The sequence below is a fragment of the Notolepis coatsorum genome (assembly GCF_963971535.1).
Source record: "Notolepis coatsorum genome assembly, chromosome: 19".
NCBI lineage: Eukaryota > Metazoa > Chordata > Actinopteri > Aulopiformes > Paralepididae > Notolepis > Notolepis coatsorum.
In genome coordinates this window covers 29902182-29929847 of record NC_140183.1, presented here as the reverse complement: position 1 = coordinate 29929847, position 27666 = coordinate 29902182, and the positions used below count along the sequence as shown (strand labels likewise).

At 40.9% G+C, this 27666-nt stretch overlaps 1 protein-coding gene across 1 annotated transcript in view; it reads right to left on the bottom strand.

The window, feature by feature from the left end:
- The window catches only part of sult2st3 (sulfotransferase family 2, cytosolic sulfotransferase 3), a 39120-nt gene that overhangs the window by 6436 nt on the left and 5018 nt on the right, over window positions 1–27666 (bottom strand). Inside the window, exons 2-3 of the mRNA XM_084336126.1 lie at window positions 19139–19347; window positions 1704–1830 (exon numbers count right to left, since the gene is read on the bottom strand). Coding sequence (XP_084192252.1) covers window positions 1704–1830; window positions 19139–19347 — 336 coding nt within the window. The remainder of the gene's footprint in view (window positions 1–1703; window positions 1831–19138; window positions 19348–27666) is intronic.

Below are 27666 nucleotides of genomic sequence, written 5' to 3'. Positions count from 1 at the left end.
CAACACTGGAATAACAGAGACAATGGAATAACAGAGACAAACAACACTGGATTAACAGAGACAAACAACACTGGAATAACAGAGACAAACAACACTGGAATAACAGAGACAAACAAACAGAGACACTGTGCCTGGAATCAGTCCTGAAAACATGAAAACAGCTGAAGGCCCTTTATACAAAAGACATATACAGTATATACACTTAGACATGTATATATACACACTTAAGACACTTATATACACATATAGACACATATATATACACTTAGACACATATATATATATATTAGTGCTGTCAATAGATTACATTTTTTTACTAATTAATCTCAAAATGTTCTGTAATTAATCTAGATTAATCTAGATTTTTCTACGACCGAAGCTTGTAACAGATATTTATTTAGTAAAATCATGGAATTAATGTAAAATTAACACAAAGAAAGTATATTTAGATTCAAAGACTAATAGTACAAATGTTCAACAAAACCATCAACATTGACTCAGCTAGACCGCTTTCTTATATTATATTGAACAATTTTCACTCCATAATTTTTTTTTAATGCTTAAAAGTATTTAAATTAATCTCCAGAGTTAAAGCATTAATTTTGACAGCCCTAATATGTATATGTAATATGTATTTTTTGTCCACCTCCTCCGCTAATCCACGGTAATCATTGGTGCGCACGAGAGGCGAGCTGGCCAGAGCCGCGCGCACCGGAGTCGGGAGTTGACGCAGGAAAAGCTGCACAAAAATAAAAGTAGCGTCACCTGAACCAAGCAGTACTAGCATGTTCTCCATCACTTGAGGGACAATAGGCGTTCTGCGCGCTCTCTATCTGACAGCTGGAACAACCGGAGTATCGAGTCTCTGAGCTTTACTTCCAAACAAATCCAACAGAACCAAGGTACAGCCACACCCTTAAGTCAACTCCTCCTTACCACCCAATCAGTGTCCATTCTGAGGTGAGACACCTCCATCTAGTGTCCACCACAATATACAATTTATACAACAGATGTGTATTCTCCAATTATAGACGTTCCCAGTGCTCAAAATGATTTATTCAAAGACTTGATACATTTCTAGTGAAACATAATTTATTTAGAGATCATCAGTCGGTCTTTAGAGCTAATGGTTCCAACTCACTGGCCTTCATGGACTTAGTGGAGGACATGTCAACCCAGCAGGACATGACTAGTGACTGTCCTCCAGCATGTTCACAAGTCAAGTCTCAAGTCTGAGCTAGAATCAAAGTCAAGTCTCAAGTCTTTGTTTACGATTCCAAGTAAAGTATCATGTCTCTTTTTGGAATAATAACTGTTTAATCCACTGTACTGAACATGGTTATTATAGGGAATGCTCTTTGTTTTGCACATTGCTTGATCTATTACCATTTCAGAAATCTGATGAATACAATTATTTTCCATTTTATATATATTTTTTTTAATGAGGGTATCAATGTGGTATAGTAATATAATACTGCACTGCAATATGGGAAAAGATAGCTTTGCTGTTAAAGGTTATTATCTCTTTCTTTACTCCAAGAAAAGAAGTACAGTAGTGACCACACACACACACACACACACACACACACACACACACACACACACACACACACACACACACACACACACACACACGTCCCGGAGGGGGGGGCAAAAGGGCCCCCTAACTTTTAAATAATCTGCGGGGTAGTGCAACCTCTGACCTTTGCCCTGCAGGAACTTGTCTATGAACTCCTGGAGGGTTCCGGGGTCATCAAGGAAACTGGCCATCTGATGAAAGTGGAAGGATGACACCAGGACATCTCTGGGGTTCCTTGTGACGTAGATGACCTGAGGTTCAGACAGACTGGTTATGATTATAACACTCTCCTGTAATCCTCATTTGATACACCCTGGAAACATCACAACTCACTGGCTCAGTCCTGGATAGAATCGTCTCTTATAAAGACCCGGGTATCTGGTTACATAATGCACTTTCTTTTTCTCAGCATGTGTTACATCTTCTATCAAAAGTAAAAGCAAGACTTGGCTCCCTTGTCCAAATGTCCATTCTCCCATTGTTTGTGACTATGGCGATGTCATTTACATGCATACAAGCAAGAGTGTCCTTGATCGCCTTCATTTTTTGCATCACTCAGCAATTGGGTTTGCTACAAATGCACCCTTTTTGTCTATACATTGGCCATTGTTACACTCTATACAAGAAATTAATGGGATTACTGTTGTGAGGACTGCACCTGAGCAGGTCCCTGCGCCTAACAGCTCCCCCCAGAGGTTGCGTGGCACTGTCACTCAGCCCCGACGCGCAGGTCTTCCTAGACGTTCTCGTCCCACAGCTGATTCGAGTCTACAATCAGAGGCTGCTGTCTCTTCCGCGGTAACAGATGGGACTATAAACGTTTGACCAGCCCAGTGGACTACGCAAGTTCGTTCTTTGTTGACCTCTCAAAAGCCTTCGACACGGTCGATCACCACCTGCTTTTAAAAAAGCTGTCCGATATCGGATATGGGTGCTTCTGCATGGTTTCGTGACTACCTATCTCTCCGACGTCAATGTATAAAATCATCACATGGCAATTCGGAATTCTTAACTGTTACAAAAGGTGTCCCACAGGGTTCGGTGTTGGGGCCTGTACTTTTTACGGTCTACATTAATGAGCTAGTCTCTTCACTAACCAGTTGCCAAGCCCATTTGTATGCAGATGACACTATTCTTTACTGTATTGCGGATAGCCCGCAGGCTGCTACCGTCAACTTGCAGCTCGCTTTTAATTCATTGCAGGACACCCTTTCTCAGCTCAGGCTTGTCCTTAACTCGATGAAAACTAAATTTATGATATTCTCAAGAGCTAGAAATGTGGACTTTACTTAACTTCTCATATCTACTATTGATGGCTCTACTATAGAGAGTTACCGATTACAAATATCTTGGGCTATGGCTTGATGAGAAGCTCTCATTCAAAACTCATATTGACAGCCTCGCCTCCAAGCTTCGGCAGAAGGTTGGCTTTCTATTCCGAAACCGGTCTAGCTTCCCTTCGCTCAGTAGGAAGAGAGTTGTAGATGCGGTATTCTTGTCAGTATTGGACTATGGTGATGTTATCTATAGGCATGCAGCTGCATCTACGTTGAAGCAATTGGACTCTGTATATCATTCCGCTATTAGATTTATCACTGGTGACAGTTATGATACTCACCACTGCATTCGTTATGAAAAGGTGGGCTGGCCCTCTCTTTCTCAGAGGCGCAATTACCACTGGTACTTGTTCATCTTCAAAGCCATTAGTGGTAAACACCCTCCATATATATCATCCTTGCTGGATTGGAGTCTTGGTGCTTATCAGACCAGATCCAACAGCTGGCTTACTCTTAGGGTTCCACAAGCGCGTTCGGATCTGGGCTAGACAGCATTTTTTATTGATGCCCCCAACACATGGAACGCTCTTCAACAAACCCTAAAGTTAGAGGTCCTCCCATCTGCTTCTGCTTTTAAACATCTGGTGTTAAATTTGTTTGTCAAATTGCAATTGTTTTTAGTTTCTTCTATTGTTTTTTATATTTTCATTGTGTTGCTCATGTGTGTGTTAACTCGTAGTCATTGTAAATTAGGGAAACCTCAATGTCCTTCGAGTTAAAATAAAGGTTACAAACAAAACCTATGGAACCCGTTCTAGTGACTGGCTGGTCCTTAAGGTCCCCTGAGTTTGCTCTGAACAGGGTACATCTGCATTTTGTTATTATGATGCCCCTCTAGCTCAGGGGTTCCCAAACTTTTCAGGCCGGGGCCCAGAAAATAAGGCGTCAGAGAGCCGCGGCCCAATGCACATCGTCTGGCTTTTTTTTTCTTTTTTTTTTGCCAGGCGACCGATTTTTTAAGCCAAATATCACTTCAATCCTATTAAGTTAGTTCAAGTTAGTTATTCATTTATATGTGCTATTTATGAGAGGGCTAACTTGTTGCAAAATAATAATGATAATAATAATAGCCTCATTAAAATACTATTGTTGCTTCGGTTGTTTTCAGCGTTTTATGTGCATAATCTGTTATTTAGTTTGAAATGTTCGTTGAAATAAGTAGATTTTTACGTTTTTGTTTATTTATTAAGTTAATATAAAACCATATAGTCACATTTTAGAATACAATAGAAAATAATTTTAGAATACAACTAGAAACACTGTCCTGGCCTGCTTCTAAGTTCAGTGGCCTGACAAAAAAAAAAAAAAAAAAAAAAAAAAATGTAAATCATCTCGCGGCCCATCCGTGGCTGCTCGCGGCCCACCTTTGGGTCGCGACCCCGACTTTGGGAACCACTGCTCTAGCTCATGGAATGAACTAAGACAGTCCTTGGAGCTGGGATTCTCCCCTATGTTGCAAAGTTTGGAGCCTTCGTCTCCAACCTTTGTCAATCAAGTTGTAGCTACGTGTTTTAATTGATTTGTTATCCTTGTTTTTTTGCCTCATCTTGTTGTCTCTTTGTTGTGATTTTATATGCTTTTTTTTTGCTCATTTCTGTATGTACACTCGACCAGTGGCGTCGCGTGGGTAAAATAACAGGGGAAGCCAAAAAAAATGATTAAAAAAAAATGATTAAATATTTTTATTAATATTATTATTATTATTATTTTTTTTTTTTTTAAGTCAAGTAGTCACCATGTACACTACAGTATGGCTCGGCGGCCAGTCAAACTTTCTTAACAGATTGCAGAATGGGTACAATACAGTACGGCTCAATACACACAATTGTATAAGGGGATGCAGACCAGAGAAAGACGTTTGTCTTGTTTACATCAGGGTCCCCCATTTTCAATTCATAGTGACATTTATGACATACAAGACATCATGACATCAAATATACAGTACTGTTACCCCTAGATCCTGACAGAGTATATACATATGATGGGGAGGGGACTGTACATTAGGAGGGGGTGGGTGGGTGGGAGAGAAATATACATACGGCCGGTGTTGTTTTCGAGGAGGGAGTAGGATTCCGCAGAACACCGGGAGAGAATATGACTATTAGACAAACGTGACAAGACAAACGTATTTCTCTGGTCTGCATCCCCTTAACAATTGTGTGTATTGAGCCGTACTGTATTGTACCCATTCTGCAATCTGTTAAATAAAGTTTTCATTCATTCATTCATTCATTCATTCACGTGTCTGTTGCGCCACGCGCCCAGCCATCAGAGCGCTCCTACTGTAAAATGCGGAAGCAGTCATTTCAGCCTCAGTTTTACTCGTTTATAAAAATGATTTAAAATGTTTATTAGCAACGCCGAGCTTTCAAACCCCGCCGCATCTGTGTGTGAAACCCTAATGGAACGCTGGGTACCTTTGACATTTATATCCGATATATTTTGGACCCACCGCTAGCTTTTAAGCAGTGCTTGATGGTGCACATTAACCTGGCTACTACGGAGGAATAAGTTACTGCGTATACCAGCCCCTGGCTTGCATTGCAGTCATGAAAGGGTATACAAGCTTGCCTGATAACGTTAGTTAGTCCTTAGTCAGGCTGCTCAGTTCTTACCTGGTCAATAATGTGGTCCTCCTCTTGCCAGATAGATTTGTTAAATCATAATATCCACAGTGGTGTGCTCTGCTGGTCCTCAGTACTACTGGGATGTCACGTTAGGTAGTCAGGTGGAAACGTGAACTTCTGAGTGCCCCGCCTCCAGGGGGAAAATATGCTGAGCGTTTTCCTCCCAGCTCCGTTTTAAACTTTTAGGGTGTGGCACAGTGGCAGTCAGCTCGAATCTGATTGGCTAGGATCGGATTTGGAGTTTGGACTCACTCTATAATGCTGGAAGCCTGGAGAAAGAGACCTACCCACTGCCTCTCTCCTATACTAGCTGCAGTAGTGAGCACAGTCTGACAGTGTGTTAGAGGGAGTGAGAAGGAGAAGAGGGAGACATTAAAAAAAAAAAAAAAAAAAAAACACAGATGCACAGATGAAAAAGAATGTAAACTATATTAAAAAAAATTATATTTTTTTTTTTTTTTTTTTTTTTTCATATTTCATCATTTGATATGAATTTATAGGGAGGCATGGCTTCCGTTGGCTTCCACAAGGATTCGCCACTGCACTCGACATGACCTCAGTTGCCTTTCGAGTTAAAATAAAGGTTTGAAAATAAATGAAAAGTTGGAACAGTAGGTGTTTTGTGTCTTAATATCCCTCTTGACTATTTTGTCTTTCCTGAGTGTTGGAATTGCATTTCAATAATCTGAGTAATTTGACCGTCGTTGTTGATGCACATGTTATCTCCTATTGTTAATCCTAACCTCGTTCTCTCCCTTCTAGCTTGGGTAGATGTTTGCTGGTTTACTAATCTTGTGTTCTTTTTCTCTTGTGTCTAGTTGTGGGAAGACGTCGCCCTCGCAGCCGCACCGCGCACAAACCTGTTCACTCGTTTCTCTCCTGTGTTTCTTTCTCCCCCACCTCGCCAATCCCTTGCGTGTTATTCCCTCGGGGTATACCCAATATCATTTTCCTGGCGTTGCTAAGGCAACCTTGATCCACAAAATTTTTCAACACGGTAAGACTCCATTCTACATATTAAATACACACACATCGTCATCTGCTACACAACACATTTGGGAGTAACCACACATTTCATTAACCCAGGCCTCCCGACCTGCTCGCACTACGCCACCACCTTGTTTTGTTTGTATTACTCTGTTTGTCTGTATGATTATTCTTCTGTGAATAAATACACGCTTATTTAGCGTTTCCCTGTTGAACCGGTTTCATTCTCTTATTTACGGGTCCTATTCCTCTGTTCCCATAACAATTAGATTAATTTACAAAACCCTCCTTAGTCTGACCCCTCGTTATTTTAATTTTTTTTATCCACTTTTTCTATTTTTCTCCAATCCCAATTTCGTATATCCAATTCTTCCCTCCCCTGTCTTGAACGTTGCTAGACTATGCCTCCCACAGGTTGGTTGTAGTGAGGACAGAAGCCTTGCATCACGTGTCCCCTCCGGTACACGAGGAGGCAGCCTGTCGCATCTTTTCAACGCATAATGAATGATATTATCTCATGTTTGAGTGGATGTCAAGTTCATATTTATGCGGATGATACTATTGTCTATTGTATTGCTGACTCTGTACAACTAGCCATTGAGAACCTGCAACTCTCAAGTAATGCTCTGCAAGACTTAGGGCTAGATCCACAAAGAATGGATTGCACGGTGCAATTCTACCCATTCTACAATCTGTTAATAAAAGTTTCAATCAATCACATTTTATTAACAGATTGCAGAATGGGTACAATACAGTAAGGCTCAATACACACAATTGTTAACTCTCTGAAGTCGACAGGGCTTTTTGAACCCGTCGGCGGAGGACAATAGGATTTAGAATGTCTCACAAATGCTCAGGAAGTCACGCTTTTCAGAAATCTGTAAAAATAGAACAATGACGATTTCGAGTGCTTTGACATGTAATCTATATGTCTCCTTACTTGCTAAACGTAATACGACTTGTAAATATGTTTAATTCTTGCAAAATTGTATAGTTCTAAATTATCCCTGTATTCCCCGAACTACAACGCGTCACGTACATGCACGCGCGCACTGTGGTATAATATGTCCTCATGTAAATATGTTCCCCTTACCTGTGCCCCCCCCCCCTCTCTGTGGAATAAGACACCCCCCTCCCCTGTGTCCCCCAAACCTGTACCCCCTCCCCCCATCTGACCTATCAAATGGGACCACACCCCCCCCCCTGTTACCTATATAGATCTCCTCTTGAGATCTATCCAGGTCTTCTTACCTGGTTAAATTCAGCTGATCACCTGGGGGGAAGCCCTCAGCCATTCTCTCTATGTATTCTATCTGTTTGGTTAATAAACCTTTGTTATTATCCAATCCTCGGTTGACTGAGAACATTCTTCTTCAGGATATCCACAAATATCCCACAATTGGCGTCTACGAACTTGTGACGGACTCTTGCGTCCTACCGGCGTGCTGTATTGTTTTCAGCTATACAGAGAAAAGTGAGTATAATAGGATGGTCGACCAAAAAATGTATGGCAAGGAATTAAAACCTTCCCGCTTTTCTCTGTGCCAGGTGAATATTACAGAATGTTGTCAAATATTGAGATCATGGCTGAGTAAGAATAATGTGCATTAATATATCTGATCTGTATTGAGAATCGTACCGGGGAAACGCGTGTACCTGGGTCCTTATCTGGACAGATGTTCTGAGAGGATGGGTTGTCTGTGCTATTCCCGGATTTGAGCTGTTGCCAAACCGAAAGTTAGGGCACAAAATAAGGTTGTTGGTTTGCTAACCCAAGTCTAGCTGATGCAGGCTAAAATATAGGCAACAAAAGGAGATACGTGAGCTTATTAGAGTGATATCATTGGAAAACGCTACTCTCTTAGAAACTATTCTATGATTCTTTTGGCAAAGAGGCGGGAAGTTAGGACCGAGAAGCTGTTATAATCTAATTAGATTTAACAGAGTAACGATATATATTCATAGATGCAACCTTAAACTAAGCTCACAATCTCTTCCATTCCTGAAAACGATGTATTTGGATTGAATTAACCAATTGATTAATACAGAAAGCGGGAAGGTGACCGGCGATGTCCCGGTAGTACGTGAATGTACAATTAACGGGACATTAGTCGCGGGTTCAAGAGACCGTGAGTATGATTAAAAGGTATATATAATCTAATATATCGCTGGTAAATTTCGAAGTCAGGTTCGGTCGTTATGACTTTAATAACGATGTATAGTTAGATCAAGGGATAAATGCCTTGTCGCAGCAGATGCTGGCCGACTAAACGTACAGCGATCCAATACAGTCAGATATACACACACGTTATCTTATATGTATTAATGTTTGTTTGTCTGTTTAAAGTCTCGTTTGTATGTGCACAGTATAGAACCCGCCGCAGTGCTGTATTGAGTAAAGAAACCGACGGATAGCGCGACGAGCATAGGGAGACGAGTTACCGTTATACAGAGAATAACATTGAAGTGCAGTTCACGCGACAAACTAGGATAGTAATTTCCGGAATCAACAAAACCGGCCCACGGGAATGACCATTTGGGGAAGTATAGTTTTATCGTTTCAGTTTGTTTACGTTTTCACATATGCACAGGCGCGTTCATTCGGTAACAAAACGCTGGTTTAGGAATTCCAGGCTATTGAGAGCTCGTGGGAAAAATACTGTATGAATTGCAAAGCGTTATTTCCGAGGCGAATGAGAACGCACGAACGTCGCATGGAGCGATGACGTCACGCTATGCGCGCCGTGAAGTTATGATTTTATATTAAACTATCCATAGGCGAACGTAAAGTTTAATGTGCCCAAGGCCGAAGGTGCGTGAAATCCACTTGTAGTATATGTTTTATTTGTATATGTATGTGCGCGCTGCTATTGGAAAATGTTGAGTTGCGGTGGCGAGATGCGGGTTGCATTATCCCAGACCACCGGAGAAACGAGCCGAACATTGCATTGACGACACGTAACGTGCTACAGCCTCTGGAACCACTATTCGACTATAATATACGACGTCAACACAACAGCCTTCCCCGGTGAGTATGAAAATCATAAATATAGATGCTTTGATTGATTGATTGAAAACTTTATTAACAGATTGCAGAATGGGTACAATACAGTACAGCTCAATACACACAAATTGCTAAGGGGATGCAGACCAGAGAAAGACCCTTGTCTTGTTTACATCAGGGTCCCCCATTTTCAATTTATCAGGACATATTATGACATACATGACATACAGATAGTCAATACTGCTACATCTATACATTTATGACATACCAGATTTGCAAATTCAGTACTGTTTGTGATACAAAAGGAGTCAAGAAAAGGGAGTCATTTGACGTAGAAACTGTACATACACAACTATCATCTCAGTTACAGCAAATTACAACTATCTCAGATCACTTGAGTGTTTATGTTGCTTTAATTTACACATTATAAGTCACATAAAGCTAATTACAATGTCTGTTTCAGAATTATAATACATCTGTGGGCATACCGGCCATACTGACCAATACGGAGAGTTAAACAAACACTCCCGGTTTCCAGTATATGGCAGTACAGGAATTGTAGTCCACATAAACAGCGTTAGATTAGGCTTTATAAGCTTTTAATGTTGAAAACTTGGGCACAAACAACATAGATCATGTTTAAAAGTAAGATGTTTAGGTTATATTCACTTGAGTTAATGTGTTTATCTAAAGAACCAATGAAAGATAACTAGCCCTTTCCATTGTAAGACATTTTTAAACATGATTAAAAAATGTGTGGTTCCACATTCATATGATGCTTGTGTACATATGCGATATGATTGATAAATGATAACACTATCATTACATCCTAGGACGGGATGGATGAGAAATAGCTGATGTTTTGTTAAGCTCACAGACAATCAACAAAGAACCCACTCAAATGGTCTTAGGAGTGGAAAATTAACATGTGTTTTTATTTTCAGTCAGGCTCTGAGGCGAGATGCAGAGACCTACACCCAAAATTGTATCACAAAAGACTGAAGCTCCAACAATTTGCATGTCAACCGAGAGACAGTGCAGAGCTGAGAGACAATCGATTGACCATTTGGAACAAATCTGCATCCAAATACCCACATGTAAATTTCTTCAGAGTGGGCACTTGGGAGACAAAGCAATGCAAATGCCTGCACTCGTGACCACAGACTTGGTGGACTCACCTGGCGGTGGATGGCAACAGAGAACCACTTAATTAACATGAATTAGACACAGGTGATGAATTTGCAGTTATGAAAGGCTACCATATTTCCCATACTAACAGAATAACTAACCAGTTGTTTTCATCTCTCTCTTTTCAAGAAGGCACACAAATTAGAGATATGATGTCTGAATAACACCAAACAAAGTAGAAGTGCCTGAGATGAAAGATCAATGATGAAAACAACTTAACATACTATCCCCTCCTTCTATTCTCTGCTTAACCACTAACTCCTTGCAATTTCAAGTACTTTCCATGACTGCAAATGATCAACCACCAAAATTGAAACACAAATTATCTAAAATGTACAAGATATCAACAACATTGATCATTTAGCTGACACTTTTATCCAAAGCGACTCACCGGTTCTGTACGACAGGACATCAGGCAGGGCACACCTCTATCAGCTGAGTAACAATGGTCATCAAAGTGTTGAGTGCTACAGTGTAGGTTAGTTTATTAGGACAAATGCATGACAGTAAGGTTAGTTAGGGTTAGATGACAAAACGAATGATTGTTTTTCATGCAAAATTAACTGGCTGCCTAGATTTTATGTTTTTTCCCCATGCTAAATTATGACGAGCCACACTGAGACATGAAGAACGCCAGAGAAGGCGTGGCGAGGTAAGTATCCTGAGGTACACCCAACGCATCCTGAGGTAAGATCAAATTAAAATTGACATCACAGACTATGAAGAAAAAGAGCTATTTTATCCGATTCAAGACTTTGGCCATTCATTTACATTTACATTTAGTCATTTAGCTGACGCTTTTATCCAAAGCAACTTACAAGTTCTGTACGACAAGCCATCAGGAAGAGCACAACTCTATCAGCTGAGTAACAATGTTCATCAAAGTGTTGAGTGCTACAGTGTAGGTTAGTTTATTAGGACAAGTGCATGACAGTATGGTTAGTTAGGGTTAGTTTTTTTTTTTTTTTTTTTTTTTTTACATTTACATTTACATTTACATTTTACATTTTTTACATTTACAATTTTATTTAAAGCCTAATGCTGTAAGATCTAGTTAGATACAAGATCTGATAAGATTGTAGTGAATGTGACCTTCTTAACATAAGGAATCACTGCTAATGCAATTGGCTTGCATTTCCTATTTTCAATTAAATGATTTTATTTGCAATGAATTGAATTAATCCCAAAATGATTTTCCACTTTAGCAGAAAGGCGTTGAATAATTTATGTGAAGAGGTTTTCTAAGGTAAATTTGATCATCCTCAGACCAGAGAGGACAGGACGAGTGAGACGACGCGTGACCTGAACCACGAACGACGGTGCGACCAGGCAAGGAGGAACACAACCCAGCGACCTGAGCGACCCACGACAGCATACTACCACCAGGGACGCCGCCAAGGAGCTGCGGACACAACCAGAACGACGACAGCAACCGTGGGAGAACCGCCATCCAACCCAGCCCACAGACATCCCCAAGAAAGTGGAGCAGGGGACCACGAAGGAGACTGACCAAGGAGACACTGACGAAGAGGAGATCAACCTTTGACGGCCTCCACTCCGGCACTGCAGACCACGGCAGACCAAACCCATCACCTGCAGATGGGAACCAAAGCCCCGACCATCAAGGTGGATTCCCATGACAAGATTGTCATCCGTGTGAGAGAGAGCGTCCTACAGACAGGCCAATACACCAGCAAACCCTCGCCCCTCTGGTACCGCGATGACGGGGAGCGGGGGACCAACCACCACACAGCACGTTCAAGACCACCCTACCGCCATGCCTCAAGGCCTGATAAAGGTCAAGCGTGAGCACAGTGGCGGATGTGTGGTGGTGATGGAGAACAACGCAGGCTCCAGGAAAAGAGTCTGCAAGACCACTATAGTTGACTGCTACAGGTGACCCTTGACAGAGAATGAACGGCGACCAGTGAATATTCCCGACTGCATCGTCAAGAAGAGACACATCAGAGACCTGTGGACCAAGAGACTTCTGAACGCCACATTGTCCACATTATTATGTATTTATTTAAATTTTACTGTGTTACTGTATTACATCACATTTGAATTACTTAGGTTACAAAATTGTATTGTCAGACAAGAAAGAATCAGTTGTTTTATTCTCTCATAGAAGAGGACATGTAACGTTGTTTTGCACCTGTATGGTGAACCATTGATAGTATATGCACTAGAATTACATACAGAAGTGATGCATAAGACGTTTTATCTCCTCATTTATAGAGAAGAAATGGAGAAAATTGCCTGATTCTAAGTAAAGACCAACAAAACTGAGGCAATCACAGATGAAAGTGACACTCAAACTCAGGTTAAATACAACTGGATCCTAAGTAATTTCATCAAGAATCATCATAAAATGTGCAAATATATATATATATATATATATTTTTGAACAGTTTCCCATAATCAATCATGTTAGTTTTATTAACCACCAGGTTAACGGTTGTTAAAATGTTTTTGTACACATTAGCCTTATGTGTAAATCCTATTCCTAATAATTATGCACACGATTTTGTGTTTTCACCCTGTGCACTCTGACCACACAGAGACAGTGCATGTATTTAATTGGTTTATTACGATGCCTGTATGCACAACCATCACATTAGCTCCCCTGAGTCACGACATGAACGACTGAAGGTATGCCAAGATATTTGCACAGCTATAGCTTCTAATGATTATGTTAATTGTTGTTTGATATCAGAGTTGAGGACCACTCATTGATATAGGTATTTTGAGCGATTAATAAAAGAAAAGGGTGATATCTATTCCCACATCTCTGATATCAAAATAACACAGACCGCAGTCCAGTCGATCATGTCATGAATCATGTATATAAATAATACTAGTTTAAACTATTAGGCCAACCAACAGAACACATTGGCCAACATTTTCATTATTCCAGTCGATCATGTCATGAATCATGTATATAAATAATACTAGTTTAAACTATTAGGCCAACCAACAGAACACATTGGCCAACATTTTCATTATTTTAATTATTTTCTATTTTATTCATTATCTGATAACCGATGGATTACATCGGTCCCCACTTTTACCTGTTCCAAACAATCCTGGTATATTATACATTAATCTCACCCACATTATAAGAAAGAAAAGTGAGTATTGTGGTATAATATGTCCTCATGTAAATATGTTCCCCTTACCTGTGCCCCCCCCCCCTCTCTGTGGAATAAGACACCCCCCTCCCCTGTGTCCCCCAAACCTGTACCCCCTCCCCCCCATCTGACCTATCAAATGGGACCACACCCCCCCCCTGTTACCTATATAGATCTCCTCTTGAGATCTATCCAGGTCTTCTTACCTGGTTAAATTCAGCTGATCACCTGGGGGGAAGCCCTCAGCCATTCTCTCTATGTATTCTATCTGTTTGGTTAATAAACCTTTGTTATTATCCAATCCTCGGTTGACTGAGAACATTCTTCTTCAGGATATCCACAAATATCCCACAGCACACACAAACAGCGCATAGGTGTTAAAGCACTGAGTGATCTAATATGCATATTCTTCAGAGCGAGAGGGGGAGGGATTGTGTTTCTCACATTGTCGCTGTCTGTCATTGATAATATAATCTGAAGAGGTCCTGCATTATTATTATCATTTTCGAGAATACTCTATAGCTATACTGAGGTACCCTCCCCCCTTAAATACTCTCATTCAAAGACTGTAGAGGGTCGCTAGATTAAAATAAGTGAGAAAATGATTGGTCTATTTGGTAGGCTAGCCTTTCTGACACAGGTGGAGAGGGAAGAAGAGGAGAGGGGAGGAGACAATAGGGGAGGATATAATATGGGAGGAGAAGAGAGTATAGGAGACGAGAGGAAAGAATAGGTGAGGAGAAGAGAGGAGAGGGGCGTTTCGGGTGAAAGGTACAGCTGAACTAGAGATTACCAGCTCACCAGATAACCTCTCTGGAATTCCAATTAATCAGAATAACTAAATAAATAAATAATCTCTCTCTCTCTCTCTCTCTCTCTCTCTCTCTCTCTCTCTCTCTCTCTCTCTCTCTCTGAAGCAGTACATGAAAGGCAAGCCAACGAAGTGGGGTTTCAAACTTTTTGTTTTGGCTGACAGTAGCAATGGCTACACTTTGGACTTTTCTGTTTACGCCGGGATGTCAAAGTTCAAATCAGGCATTGGACTGGCGTATGACTCTGTCATGTCCCTGATAAAGCCAGCACACATCAAGCAAGTACCCATGGGCAAAGGGATATCATTTGTATGTCGATAACTTTTATACAAGTCCAAAGTCTCTGTTTGCTCCACAATCCACAAGTCATTCTCTGGAAAAACTGTGCTGAGGAGAATACAAAATAAGCGCCGTGAGACCTGGTCCATTGAGAACATTGCATGCTCAACAAGTAAATGGGAGTACAACAAGTAAATGGGAGGCGTTGATCTGTCTGACCAACTCATCCAGTACTACTCTGCACACCACAAGACCATGCGCTGGTACCGGACTTTGCTCTACCACTATCTGGACATTGCCGCCACTAACTCCTACCTTCTTCACAAGGAGCTCTGCAGGGAGCAGCAGGTGCAGCCGATGACCGACCTGGTCTTCCAGCAGGAGCTGGTAGCTGAGCTGTGTGGCGTCACAGTTGTACAGGTGCCAGTGGACAATCTACCCACGGCACCAGTGGACCGTCTACCCACGGCACCAGTGGACAATCTACCCACGGCACCAGTGGACCGCCTACCAAGGAACCATTCACCTGTTGCGATCACGCAACAGGCAGATAAATCCCAGAAGGCCACGGCTGGCCGCCTGTTTTGTGTCCATTGTAAGATGAAGACCCCCTGGAAGTGCTGTGAATGTGGTGTGGCACTCTGTCTCATTCCAGACAGGAACTGCTTTTTCACATATCACTTAGTGTGATACAGAACAGGCAGATACAACCATGAGGAGACACCTATTATTTTTTTTAGACATGTGCATAATTTTATTTTTAGCTTTTTTTGTACATGTAGATTTTGCCTAAATTCATCGTGGTCGCTCTCTGCCAAATATCATATGAGGCACCTTGTATTATTATTGTATTGTATTATTCTCTATGTTTTTTTAATAAAATTGTGTGATATTCTATTCCAGTTGTGTTTTTTTCATTTTTTTTATATAGTGATACACACAATGACCGGTCTGAGAATACTTCTGTGTGTGTGTGTAACCAAATGCATACCTACATGTTAGGGATGCCCCGATCACGTTTTTTGCCACCGATATGATCACTGATCATCTTGAGCCATATCGGCCGATACCGATCCGATATCGAAAATTATTTTATATAAATATTTTATTTTTATTTTTATAAAATATATATATTATATAATTATACTTGTAGTTGTATTATCTGCGAGACATCGCCACCACGCAACAAGTCAAAATGCTCGCTATCTCCACTGTCTGTGTGTATACTCTGCTTTGATCAAATCACATTCAGCATGCCCTCAGCAGGGTATATCTGCGGCTCTGCAGATATACCCTAGGCTCTGCAGATATACCCTACTCCCTCAGCTAGCCCTGTTTGTGACTGCGATGCAAGCCGGGACTCGAATACGCATCGAATCACTGTTATAAGACATTGATATCAGGAGCTATCTGTAGCTACTGCTAGCCGACTATATAACGTTAAGACAACGCCTCAGTGAACTATTTAGTTTAATGGGACGTTTCGTTTTGAACAGTGAGCTAACGTGCGCTAACGTGAGCTAACGTGAGCTATCATGCACGTCTACTAGACTATTGCTGGAGCATTTGTTGATATCAGGAGCTATCAGTAGCTAGCCGGCTAGATACCGTTAACAATGCCTCATGTATTAAACTAAAAGTGAATAGTTGACTGGGTCATTCTGTTTAAACAGTAACGGTAGTTAACGTTAGCTCACGGAGCTCGCATGCACTAGGTTAGACTAAGCAGACTATTGCCCGAGCTTGTTTACACGGGGAAGGGAGGAGGAGGAGGAGGAGGAGGAGGAGGAGGAGGAGGAGGAGGAGGAGGAGCGTCTGAGACAGAACTCAGCGAGTGAGATCTCATTTTTCGATCGGTTTTGACGATCGGCGAAAATAAAGCATTATCACCAATCACCGATCGCATATTTATACTGATTATCGGCCGATAACGATCGGTGGCCGATCGATCGGGGCATCCCTACTACATGTATGACCTATATCTATCTAATACTTTTGGATATGAGCATTTTAACAATAATGAGAATGAGAATGTTGACCTAAAAAAAATGTATATTGTAAATATCATTACAACACACGTTTTTGCAGCATAATGAGCAGGCTAGTGCTATAGGTCTCTACACTGATACAACAGTCTCTCTCGCTCTCTCTCTCTAATACTGTTTTTGCCCGTTGCGTGAACACGTTTGGCAAAACCTCGCTCATTGTGTCAAAACTTTACACAAGAAAGAAAATCAGTACATTACAGAAGGAATTTCTTGTACAGTCTTCTTGTACAGTGGGTGACAATATTGTCACAAGGAAAGATGAAATTACATACCTAGGTTTCATCCTAGAAACAAATCTTTCCTGTGACAAAATACTGTACTTTACTGTATATACTGTACCATCCACTGTACTGAAACATCTCAATATAAGTAATCATGGTATGCTGCAAAAGGGGCATTAGCACCCTGCAATACAGTACATGGTAATGTGATATGGTACAGTAGAGAGGTGAAGACATACCTGTTTCCCAGTTGGAATGTTCTTATTATGGATGCCACTGTGAAGCAGCTTAGATTAGACTCTCTGCCCAGCATCCCTCATAGTCAGGCCATGGTTGACGACATGTTCCACCAATGTTGCTCTTATATCACACGCTAAACATCGCGCATTTCCAAGATAATCTTTTTTCATAGATCACGAGATAAAACGCATTATGTGCAATAAGCCAAAACCGTTCTGGCTGATCCCATGAAACCCCAAATCAAAAGGTATATGACATGTATATATGTACCATCACAAAATCATCAATGGGGGGGGGGGGGGAGCAGGGGGACACCTGACTCATTTACCAGGCGAGCTGCTGAGGGGAAGAAGCTTAGACTAATTGGTCAATGAGCAACTCAAAGCATTTACTTCAAATCACTCTGTATTAAGTCCACACCAATCTGGTTTCAGAGCAAATCATAGCATGATCTCAGCCACTACTTTGGAGCAAATCATAGCATGATCTCAGCCACTACTTTAGTTGTGAATGATATAGTATCAGCTCTAGTTCAAAGAAAACATTGTGCTGCTCTATTTGTAGATCTGTGAAAAGCATTTGATACAGTTGACCATTCTCTTCTTGGTCAAATATGCTTATGCAACGGAATTTCGAGGCGAGCAATGTGAATTTTTGTTCCAGCAGGAGGAGGGGGCACTAACCAAGGAGAAATGAAAGTGAGGCTGACTATCAACCCCAAGCCATTGCAGTTCAGACACGGACGATACTGCCACCTGGTGATAGTCGATCAGCATTGCAGTTCTAATGTGTGGGGATGTGCCAAAATGATGCAGATCGCTCCCGGCAAGTCTGTAGAGCGGGGATCAAAGTAAAAAGATCAAACGATCCAAAAACGTAATATCTCGTTTTTGGCACTCAACGCTTGTCGAGCAAAAACGATATACCTCTTTTTTGGCAGTCAATGTGTTAAGCCCGACGGGGTCGGTATCAGTCCCAAAATTACATCACGTCATAAATCAATCTGTCTAGACTGTAGGGCTGTCCCCGACTAAGGATTTGGATAGTCGACTATGATTGGCCAAAATTTGCCGTTAGTCGACTATTAGTCGGAGGAGGAGATTTGGCCCGATCCATAGATGTGCGAGTTGGCTATAATAAGGTCATTTATAGGCCTCATATTCTATATTCTATAATAATATTTCAAATTGCATGGGTCCGGATGGCAGAATTCAGTACTGTATCTACAAAACCTTCTGTTTAATCATCTTCCCTTTATTAATTTCCTTAGATTTGTTGTACATGTGATCGATCTCAAGAAGGTACTGAATGAGCTCAGTGGCAGTTTTTCATGTCTGGTCATATTTAGCATGGTGTTATTCACTGTCAAAGATGCAAAGAAAAATCATAATTCATATTCTCCTTTGTTTCATCACAATTTAAGCAAGCCTAGTAATATACACAATATTTCTGACACTGGGAATACATTCCATGAGATCCATAGATGTCCCTAGATACCAAGAATATGCTATTGACCAGTTATATATATTACATTTAAATATATAAAATATATTATATCCTTACAATATGGATACACTTGTAGCCACACCCACAAAGCAGATTATATATTTTCATGCAATGATTGGACACGCTCCCCCCCCCCCCCCCCACCCCCCAGGGTAATGACATAACTGACAACCACCCACCTTGGCCTTGGAGTTGTAGAAGGATGTGGGCATGAGGTCAAAGGGCAGGTGGGTGACCAGTGCCCGTGGCTCCAGCAGTTGATCCAGGACCAGCTGTACTCTGGTCTCCTCCAGCCAGGGAACCCTGTCCCAGTTAGGAATGGTCTGGACCGGTGTCAGATCTCCTCCATTCAGAACTAATGGTATGATCTCCTGCATCCATGTCGTACCTGGAGGAGAGAAGAGAAGGAGAGGAGGAGAGGAGAGGAGGAGAAGAGGAAAAGAGAGGAGGAGAAGAGGAAAAGAGAGGAGAGGAGAGAGGAGGAGACTTTTTAGATCGACGCACAGACCAAGCCAGAGAGTTTCCAAGGATGTGCAATACCGGCCGCAAAGTGGCAGGCGGCGGTATTGGACGTTTGCGATCTCAGACTCATTCCCAATGATAACACAGGCTCCCTCGATGGATTATGAATGGAAATATCGAATAAAAGAAATAACGATAGAAAACCCGACTTTTCTCGGGTTTGGCGCTCAACCGTCGGCGAGTTAACCCGACTTTATCCGTGAGTGGCGTCCAATGAATTAATGAACAGTTCTTTAGTTTCGGTGGAGAAAGTTATTGTCGCACCATGTGCTAAACTGGGACATGGTGATAAGTAGGGGTGGGAATCACCAGTTTCATCACGATACGATACAATATCGATTCTTTGGACAACGATACGATATTTGCCGATATCACAAAGTCTGCCACTATACGATATGATACGATTCGATTCAGGTGCCTGCAATCGATATGAGGCAATATTATGTGCCCATTTAACACAATCAGTCACATTTAGATCAACTAAAAAAAGGCTACGGAAATATCAATTGACGTTTTTATTTTTGAGCTCTTCCAGACATTTAAATGAAAAACAATCTATTGTTTTTAATACAAATAGACCTGTTTGATTGTAAAGTGCCAAATTTTTATATATTGAGCTGTACATTTTAAGTAAAATGTTTTGGAACTCACAACACGCAAGCTAAAACCCCTCCCTCTCCCAAACTGTTCCTACAATTGTTTTATGTTGCATGATGATCATGAATACATTTATTATGTATTCATGTTTAAATATCAACACACACACACACACACACACACACACACACACACACACACACACACACACACACACACACACACACACACACACACACACACACACACACACACACACACACACACACACACACACACACACACACACACACACACACACACACACACACACACACACACACACACACACACACACACACACACACACACACACACACAGAGAATGCCCCTCCCCCAGTCCCCACACACAGAATGCCCCCGCCCCTCCTCCTTCCCCTCTCCTCTCTCCTGTTCTCTCTCATGGTTAGTTGCTTAGCTTAGTTAGCTTAAGCAGCCAACGTAACGTTAATTTAGATCTGCCCACGCAACGTGGGCATAAAGGAATGGCGACGATGCAAAGCATGTTAGATGCATTTGACCCGTTGCGGGGGGAAAACTGCACAGACTTATATCGGGTCGCAAAATAGACACTCTGTAGCTGTAATGTCTACACGGAGTTTCACACTACTGGGCGCGGGCGGATATGACTAGCCAGATTTTCAAAATAAGAGTATCGCAATATGAATCGATCTTTTTACGTTGCATCGATCCTATTTGATTATTGATAATAGATCGATATATCGATCTGGATCGATGTATCGCCCCACCCCTAGTGATAAGCAGCGAGAGAGTCATTGTTGTTATTGAGCAGTACGAGGATGGTATCATCTGCGTATTTGAAGTAGAGGGTAGTGGTGGATATTTGAAGTAGAGGGTAGTGGTGGATATTTGAAGTAGAGGGTAGTGGTGGATATTTGAAGTAGAGGGTAGTGGTGGATATTTGAAGTAGAGGGTAGTGGTGGATATTTGAAGTAGAGGGTAGTGGTGGATATTTGAAGTAGAGGGGTAGTGGTGGATATTTGAAGTAGATGGTAGTGATGGATATTTGAAGTAGAGGGTAGTGGTAGATATTGTAGTTATTGTAGGTTACTGTAGGTTACTGTAGAGTTACTGTAGGTTACTGTAGAGTTATTGTAGGTTACTGTAGACTTACTGTAGAGTTATTGTAGGTTACTGTCGAGTTATTGTACGTTACTGTAGGTTACTGTATAGTTACTGTAGATTACTGTAGGTTACTGTATAGTTACTGCAGGTTACTATAGTTATTGTAGGTTACTGTAGGTTACTGTAGTTCCTATAGGTTACTGTAGGTTACTGTAGAGTTACTATAGGTTAGTGTAGAGTTATTGTAGGTTACTGTAGGTTACTGTAGAGTTACTATAGGTTACTGTAGGTTACTGTAGAGTTACTGTAGAGTTATTGTACGTTACTGTAGGTTACTGTAGGTTCCTTTAGAGTTACTGTAGGTTACTGTAGAGTTATTGTAGATTACTGTAGAGTTACTGTATAGTTATTGTAGATTACTGTAGAGTTACTGTAGAGTTATTGTAGGTTACTGTAGATTACTGTAGTTATTGTAGATTACTGTATGTTACTGTAGAGTTATTGTAGGTTACTGTAGATTACTGTAGAGTTACTGTAGGTTACGGTTAGTGATGCACCGATGTGAAAATTGTGGCCGATACCGATAACCGATATTAATATTGCTGTTCTTTTCTTTTCTTTTTTTTTTTTCCCTCCATTTTCCTCCGATTTTCTCCCATCCCAATGTTAGTCGTATGCCAATTCCCAGTCCCTTCCTGGTCGCTGCGCACTTACCCCCCACAGTCAGATCATCTGGGAGAGTGGAGGCTACCACGTGCTTCCTCCGACACACGTCCAGCCAATCACCGCTTCTTTTCACCTGGCAGCGCGGATTCTCATCGAGAGGGCGTAGCGTGTGGGAGGACCACACTATCCCCCTCGAGTCCTATCCACGCTTAGCAGGCGCCCCGACCGAACTGTAGGAGTCGCTGTTTACAACGACCCGGACCCACCCCGCCAGCTTCTCCCACCCTCTAATACAGCCAATTGTATTAGTGCAGACGGCCAGCCAAGCTGGTGACAACCCCGGAGCTGTGAGCTGGATTCGAACAGGCGAATCCAGCCCACAGCTCCGGGGCTGGTGACGAATGCAATCTCCGCTCGGCCACCTAACCGCATTAATATTGCTGTTCTGGCCGATACCGATATTTACCGATGTCGATATCTCTGTATAAAACACTTTTTTATGATAATCAAATAAAGAGCTATTTTCCAAAACGCAGAATTTTTTTACTTTTGTAACTTATTTTCAGAAATGACTGATATTTTGAAACTATTTAAGGCCAAAACATGTAAAAAGAAAAAAAAACGTTAATTTTTTTTTTTAATAATAATAATCGGCCCCATCTTGATACCGATGTGTAAAAAAACGGCCATATCAGCCGATATTATATCGGCGGCCGATATATCGTGCATCACGTTATTGTAGGTTACTGTAGGTTCAGGGGAGGAAATTAGGCCAATTTACTCGCCAAATGAGAGTATTTTTTTACGTTTGGCGAGTGATTCATGAAGACCACTCGCCAGTCTGGCGAGTGTAGTAAACAAAACAAACATTCTGCAATCACTGCACTGGCAAATGGTGCGCGTCTTCTGAGTGCTCACTTTAGTTGACAGTGCCACGAGAGCACTGCACAAGACCCGCGGACATATAATGTTTAATAAAAGTTCCCGCAGTACTGGCCAACCCGCGGACATATATAATGTTTAATAAAAGTTTGCGCAGTCTATTGGAACTGTATACAGTGGTTAGCTTCTAGTTAGCGTTTTAGCTATAGAGCTGCTTGTTAGCTAACGTTAGCCCCGTGTGCGCGTGTGCTCAAAGCAGCCAGCCCCATGTTATCTAGGTGTATCTGTTATGATATAATGTTTCCAAAAAAGCACCGGACTACGACGTAAGGTTAGACATTTTATTTCATGCTCAAAAGCCCCTGGCTTGCACATCGCAGTCACGAAAGCTCAACCAGTGCACAACAGCACACCAACCGAACTGACGTTACCACAACACTTGACGGAACTTGACAGCACTGTTGTAAGGCCACCGTGCTGTCTTAAAGACACAGTGAACACCGATGTGATGCCACCCAGATGCATACACAACATTGACGCGGCTTGACAACCGAGGTTCAAAGTTAACTTGATTGATTGATTGAAAACTTTATTAACAGATTGCAGAATGGGTACAATACAGTATGGCTCAATACACACAATTGTTAAGGGGATGCAGACCAGAGAAAAACTTTCGTCTTGTTTACATCAGGGTCCCCCATTTTCAATTCATCATAACATATGACATACATGACATACAGATAGACAGTAAGTGCTACATCTATACATTTCACATCTATCTATACACTTCACAACATACTTCGGTTTTTTCTTTCACTGCCCAACCCAGTCCAACCCAGCATCTTTCACTGCCCAGTTCAGCCCAACCCAGTCCAGAATAGATCCCTCTTTCATGTTAATATGTTTTATGCTAATATTGTGAAGAGTAGAGACACTGTTATTAATGTTTTATGCTAATACATATTTTAAAGAGTAGAGACACGATGTGTTTATTACTATGATTGAAAATCAATTTAGACGAAGACATACAAAGAAGTAATTATCACAATTAGCGATTTTATTTTGGCTGGTAAAAAATCTGTTTGGCTTGTAAAAGAAATCAGATACTCGCCAGTTGGCTGGTAAGCTAAAAAGTTAGTTTCCTCCCCTGTGTAGGTTACTGTAGAGTTACTGTAGAGTTACTGTAGGTTACTGTAGAGTTATTGTATAGTTACTGTAGAGTTATTGTAGATTACTGTAGAGTTACTGTAGGTTACTTTAGAGTTACTGTACAGTTATTGTAGGTTACTGTAGAGTTACTGTAGATTACTTTAGAGTTACTGTAGGTTACTGTATAGTTATTGTATAGTTACTGTCAGAGTTACTGTAGCTACACACGATATATTGCAAAAATAATGTTATTGCTGTCATATTGGCCATGTCTCCATTTTCTTCTTTATTTTTTTTTTATGGCTCAAATCACCTGTCTATATGGCTCAAACCATCTGTCTATATGGCTCAAACCATCTGTCTATTTGGCTCAAACCATGTGTCTATATGCAGGGAACAAACTTAACTTTTTGACTTACCAGCCATTTGGCTGGTAGATTTTAAAAACTACCAGCCAGGCAGAATTTTTACCAGCCAAAAATTATAAATAGCTTTTTAGTATATCGCCATGTGTTATTATTACTATAATACTCTCATATGCTATTTTCAATTAATATCATAAACAACATAAGGAATATTAGCACAATTTTGAGTGGAGTCAGTGTTAATAGTTTTAAATGCAAATAATTTATTGAAACATAGAAGTGGGGTCGGGACACATCATATTATGTTATGATGAATTGAAAATGGGGGACCCTGATGTAAACAAGACAAGTCTTTCTCTGGTCTGCATCCCCTTAACAATTGTATGTATTGAGCTGTACTGTACTGTACCCATTCTGCAATCTGTTAATAAACTTTTCAATCAATCAATCAATCAATCACTGTTTCAACTCACCACCCCCGCATCATATTGTAGTCTAGTCTGTCTTCAAACTTCCACTCCTCTCGAAACCTTTTTATATTTGAATATCAACATTATCTGTCCATCCTCAGTAATCCTCAGTTTACTATAATATACTCCTGACTGACTTCATCGTCTTTCCAAACGCACGCACCCTCCCCCCCATTTCCCTTTCCTCAGTCCACACTGTTCTCTATGGCTCTGCTCTGCTTCTGATAACGTAACGTTCATTTCGGGCGATGTGGGCATAAAGGAATGGCGACGGTGCAAAGCATGTTAGATGCACTTGACCCGTTGTGAGAAAAAAGTTGAAGTCTGTTGAAGTCCGAACATTTAAATCTCTCCGGTCATAATGTCCGGTGAAAATAATTCCCTCTAAGCACAATTTGATTATTTGAATTGTATTAAAATAGGCTAAAATTAAATAGCCTATGCGATGAACAAAACAATCATTACATTCGTTTCATCGTTGCTTCACCAAGCAGGAATGACAACGATGTTGTCAGCGGGAGTTTGGTGCTGGATTTTGCGAGAAGCATCCAGCTGCAGAGCCACAGAACCCACCAGCGGTGCCCGCACGGTGCAGTACTCCAATTCAGCCATTGGCAATTCAGCTGTTGGGTGGGGGGCGCTGCTGAGCGGTCCCCAGACCGGAGCTGAAAACACTGCTGCTCTGTGGCTCTGCAGCTGCATGCTTCTCGCAAAATCCAGCACCAAGCTCCCGCTGATGCAGTGGATTTTGTTAGCCGCCAGGTGGCGGGCAGATCTTAATTTCTAGTCGCCAAACATTAAATCTACAAGCCATTGGCGAATGGCGTGTGCTTATTTTGTTCCCTGCTATATGGCTCAAACCACCTATCTATATGGCTCAAACCATCTGTGTATATGGCTCAAACCACCTATCTATATGGCTCAAACCATCTGTGTATATGTCTTATGTAGACTATTCTGTTTTGTGTTTTTGCGTTTAAATGTGATGTAAACGCAATGTATGTGTATAGGGCTGGGCGATTCTTGCTAAAATGTGAATCACGATTTTTCTCTTGAAGAATTGAGATCACGATTCTCTCACGATTCTTATTTTTTCAATAAAATCATTTAAAAAGTAAAGTAAAAATTTTAAAAAATGTAAAAGATTTAAAAGAAATTTAATAAAAATAAGATTTAATAAAAATAAAATCATCATAAATGAGATTGCATTGGTCTATGAATCGAGATCGCAATTTTTTTTCGATTAATTGCCCAGCCCTACATGCACTTTTATTATATTCTTGTGTGATGTACCGCACATTTGATTGCTGTCTGATATATTGCAAATGTTATTGCTGTCATATTGGCCAGGTCTCCCTTGCAAAAGAGATCTTGTATCTCAATGGGACTTCCTGGTAAAATAAAGGTTAAATAATATATATATATATTTTGTAATGTGGTTCAAATCACCTGTCTATATGGCTCAAACCATCTGTGTATATGGTTCAAACCATCTGTCTATATGGCTCAAACCATCTGTCTATTTGGCTCAAACCATCTGTCTACAGTATATGGCTCAAACCATCTGCCTATATGGCCCTGGTCTGTCTATATGGCTCAAACCATCTGTCTATATTAGGGCTGTCAAAATGTATGCTTTAACTCTGGAGATTAATTTAAATTTATTAAAGTGTTGTGGCTGATGGTTGTTTAACACAGCAGGAGACGATATTTCCAATTTTAACAAGTAGGTAATTTATTTAGGAAAAGAAGTTTTTAACAGCAAAAGCTATGGCTCAGTAGACGGTCACCACAGTTGAAGGAAAAACACTCTAACTCTCAATCCCCCTGCTTGTCCCCTAAATCCCCTCTCAGTCCTGCCCCCACATGACAGATATGATGACGTGTCATATCATGTCAGATATGACATGACGTACATTAAGATGACACGTAGATTTAACATCGGAGAGAGATAAAAACATTAAGAACATCGAAGAGAGATAAAGACATTAAGAAGAACATAGATTTAGATAAAAACATTAAGAACATCGAAGAGAGATAAACAAGATATGATGTACACACACGATATGATGTAAAACATTAAGAACATCGAAGAGAGATAAAGATTTAGTGAGATGTGTGTGTGTGTGTGTGTGTTTGTGTGTGTGTGTGTGTGTATGTGTATGTGTGTATTGTGTGTGTGTGTCTGTGTGTGTGTGCGTCTGTGTACAGACGTGTGTGTATTGTATGTGTGTATTGTGACACAGGGAATGTGTGTGTGTGTGTGTGTGTCGGTGTGTATGTCTGTGCGACTGTGTGTGTCTGTGTGTGTGTGTGTGTGTGTCTGTGTGACTGTGTGTGTCTGTGTGTCTGTGTGTGTGTGCTGTGTCTGTGTGTGTGTGCTGTGTATGTGTGTGTCTGTGTGTCTGTGTGTGTGTGCTGTGTCTGTGTGTGTGTGCTGTGTATGTGTGTGTCTGTGTGTCTGTGTGTGTGTGCTGTGTATGTATGAAAGAGAGAAAAGACACAAGATTAGAGCACACGATATGATGTACTGAAATGTCCATCTGCCTATCTTGAGGTTGTTTTAAGAACATCAGCCAGACTGTCGCCCTAGTGTCTTTGAGCCCTGCTAGTTGACCTATATTAAACTAGTCAAGACTAACCCCTTTCCTACCTCCACCCCCGTATACACATTTTCCACAACAAAAGCATTAAAATTTATTAATCTAGATTAATCTATGGAGTGAAAAATCTTCAATCTTAGCGCCGCGGATATAAGAAAGAGCTCTAGCTGAGTCAATGTTGATGGTTTTGTTGAACATTTGTATTTCACAGGAGAGAAACTGTATTCAAAGAAAGCTATTAAAATAGTCTTTGAATCTAATATCAAATATACTTTCTTTGTGTTGATTTTACATTAATTCCATGATTTTACTCAAGTAAATATCTGTT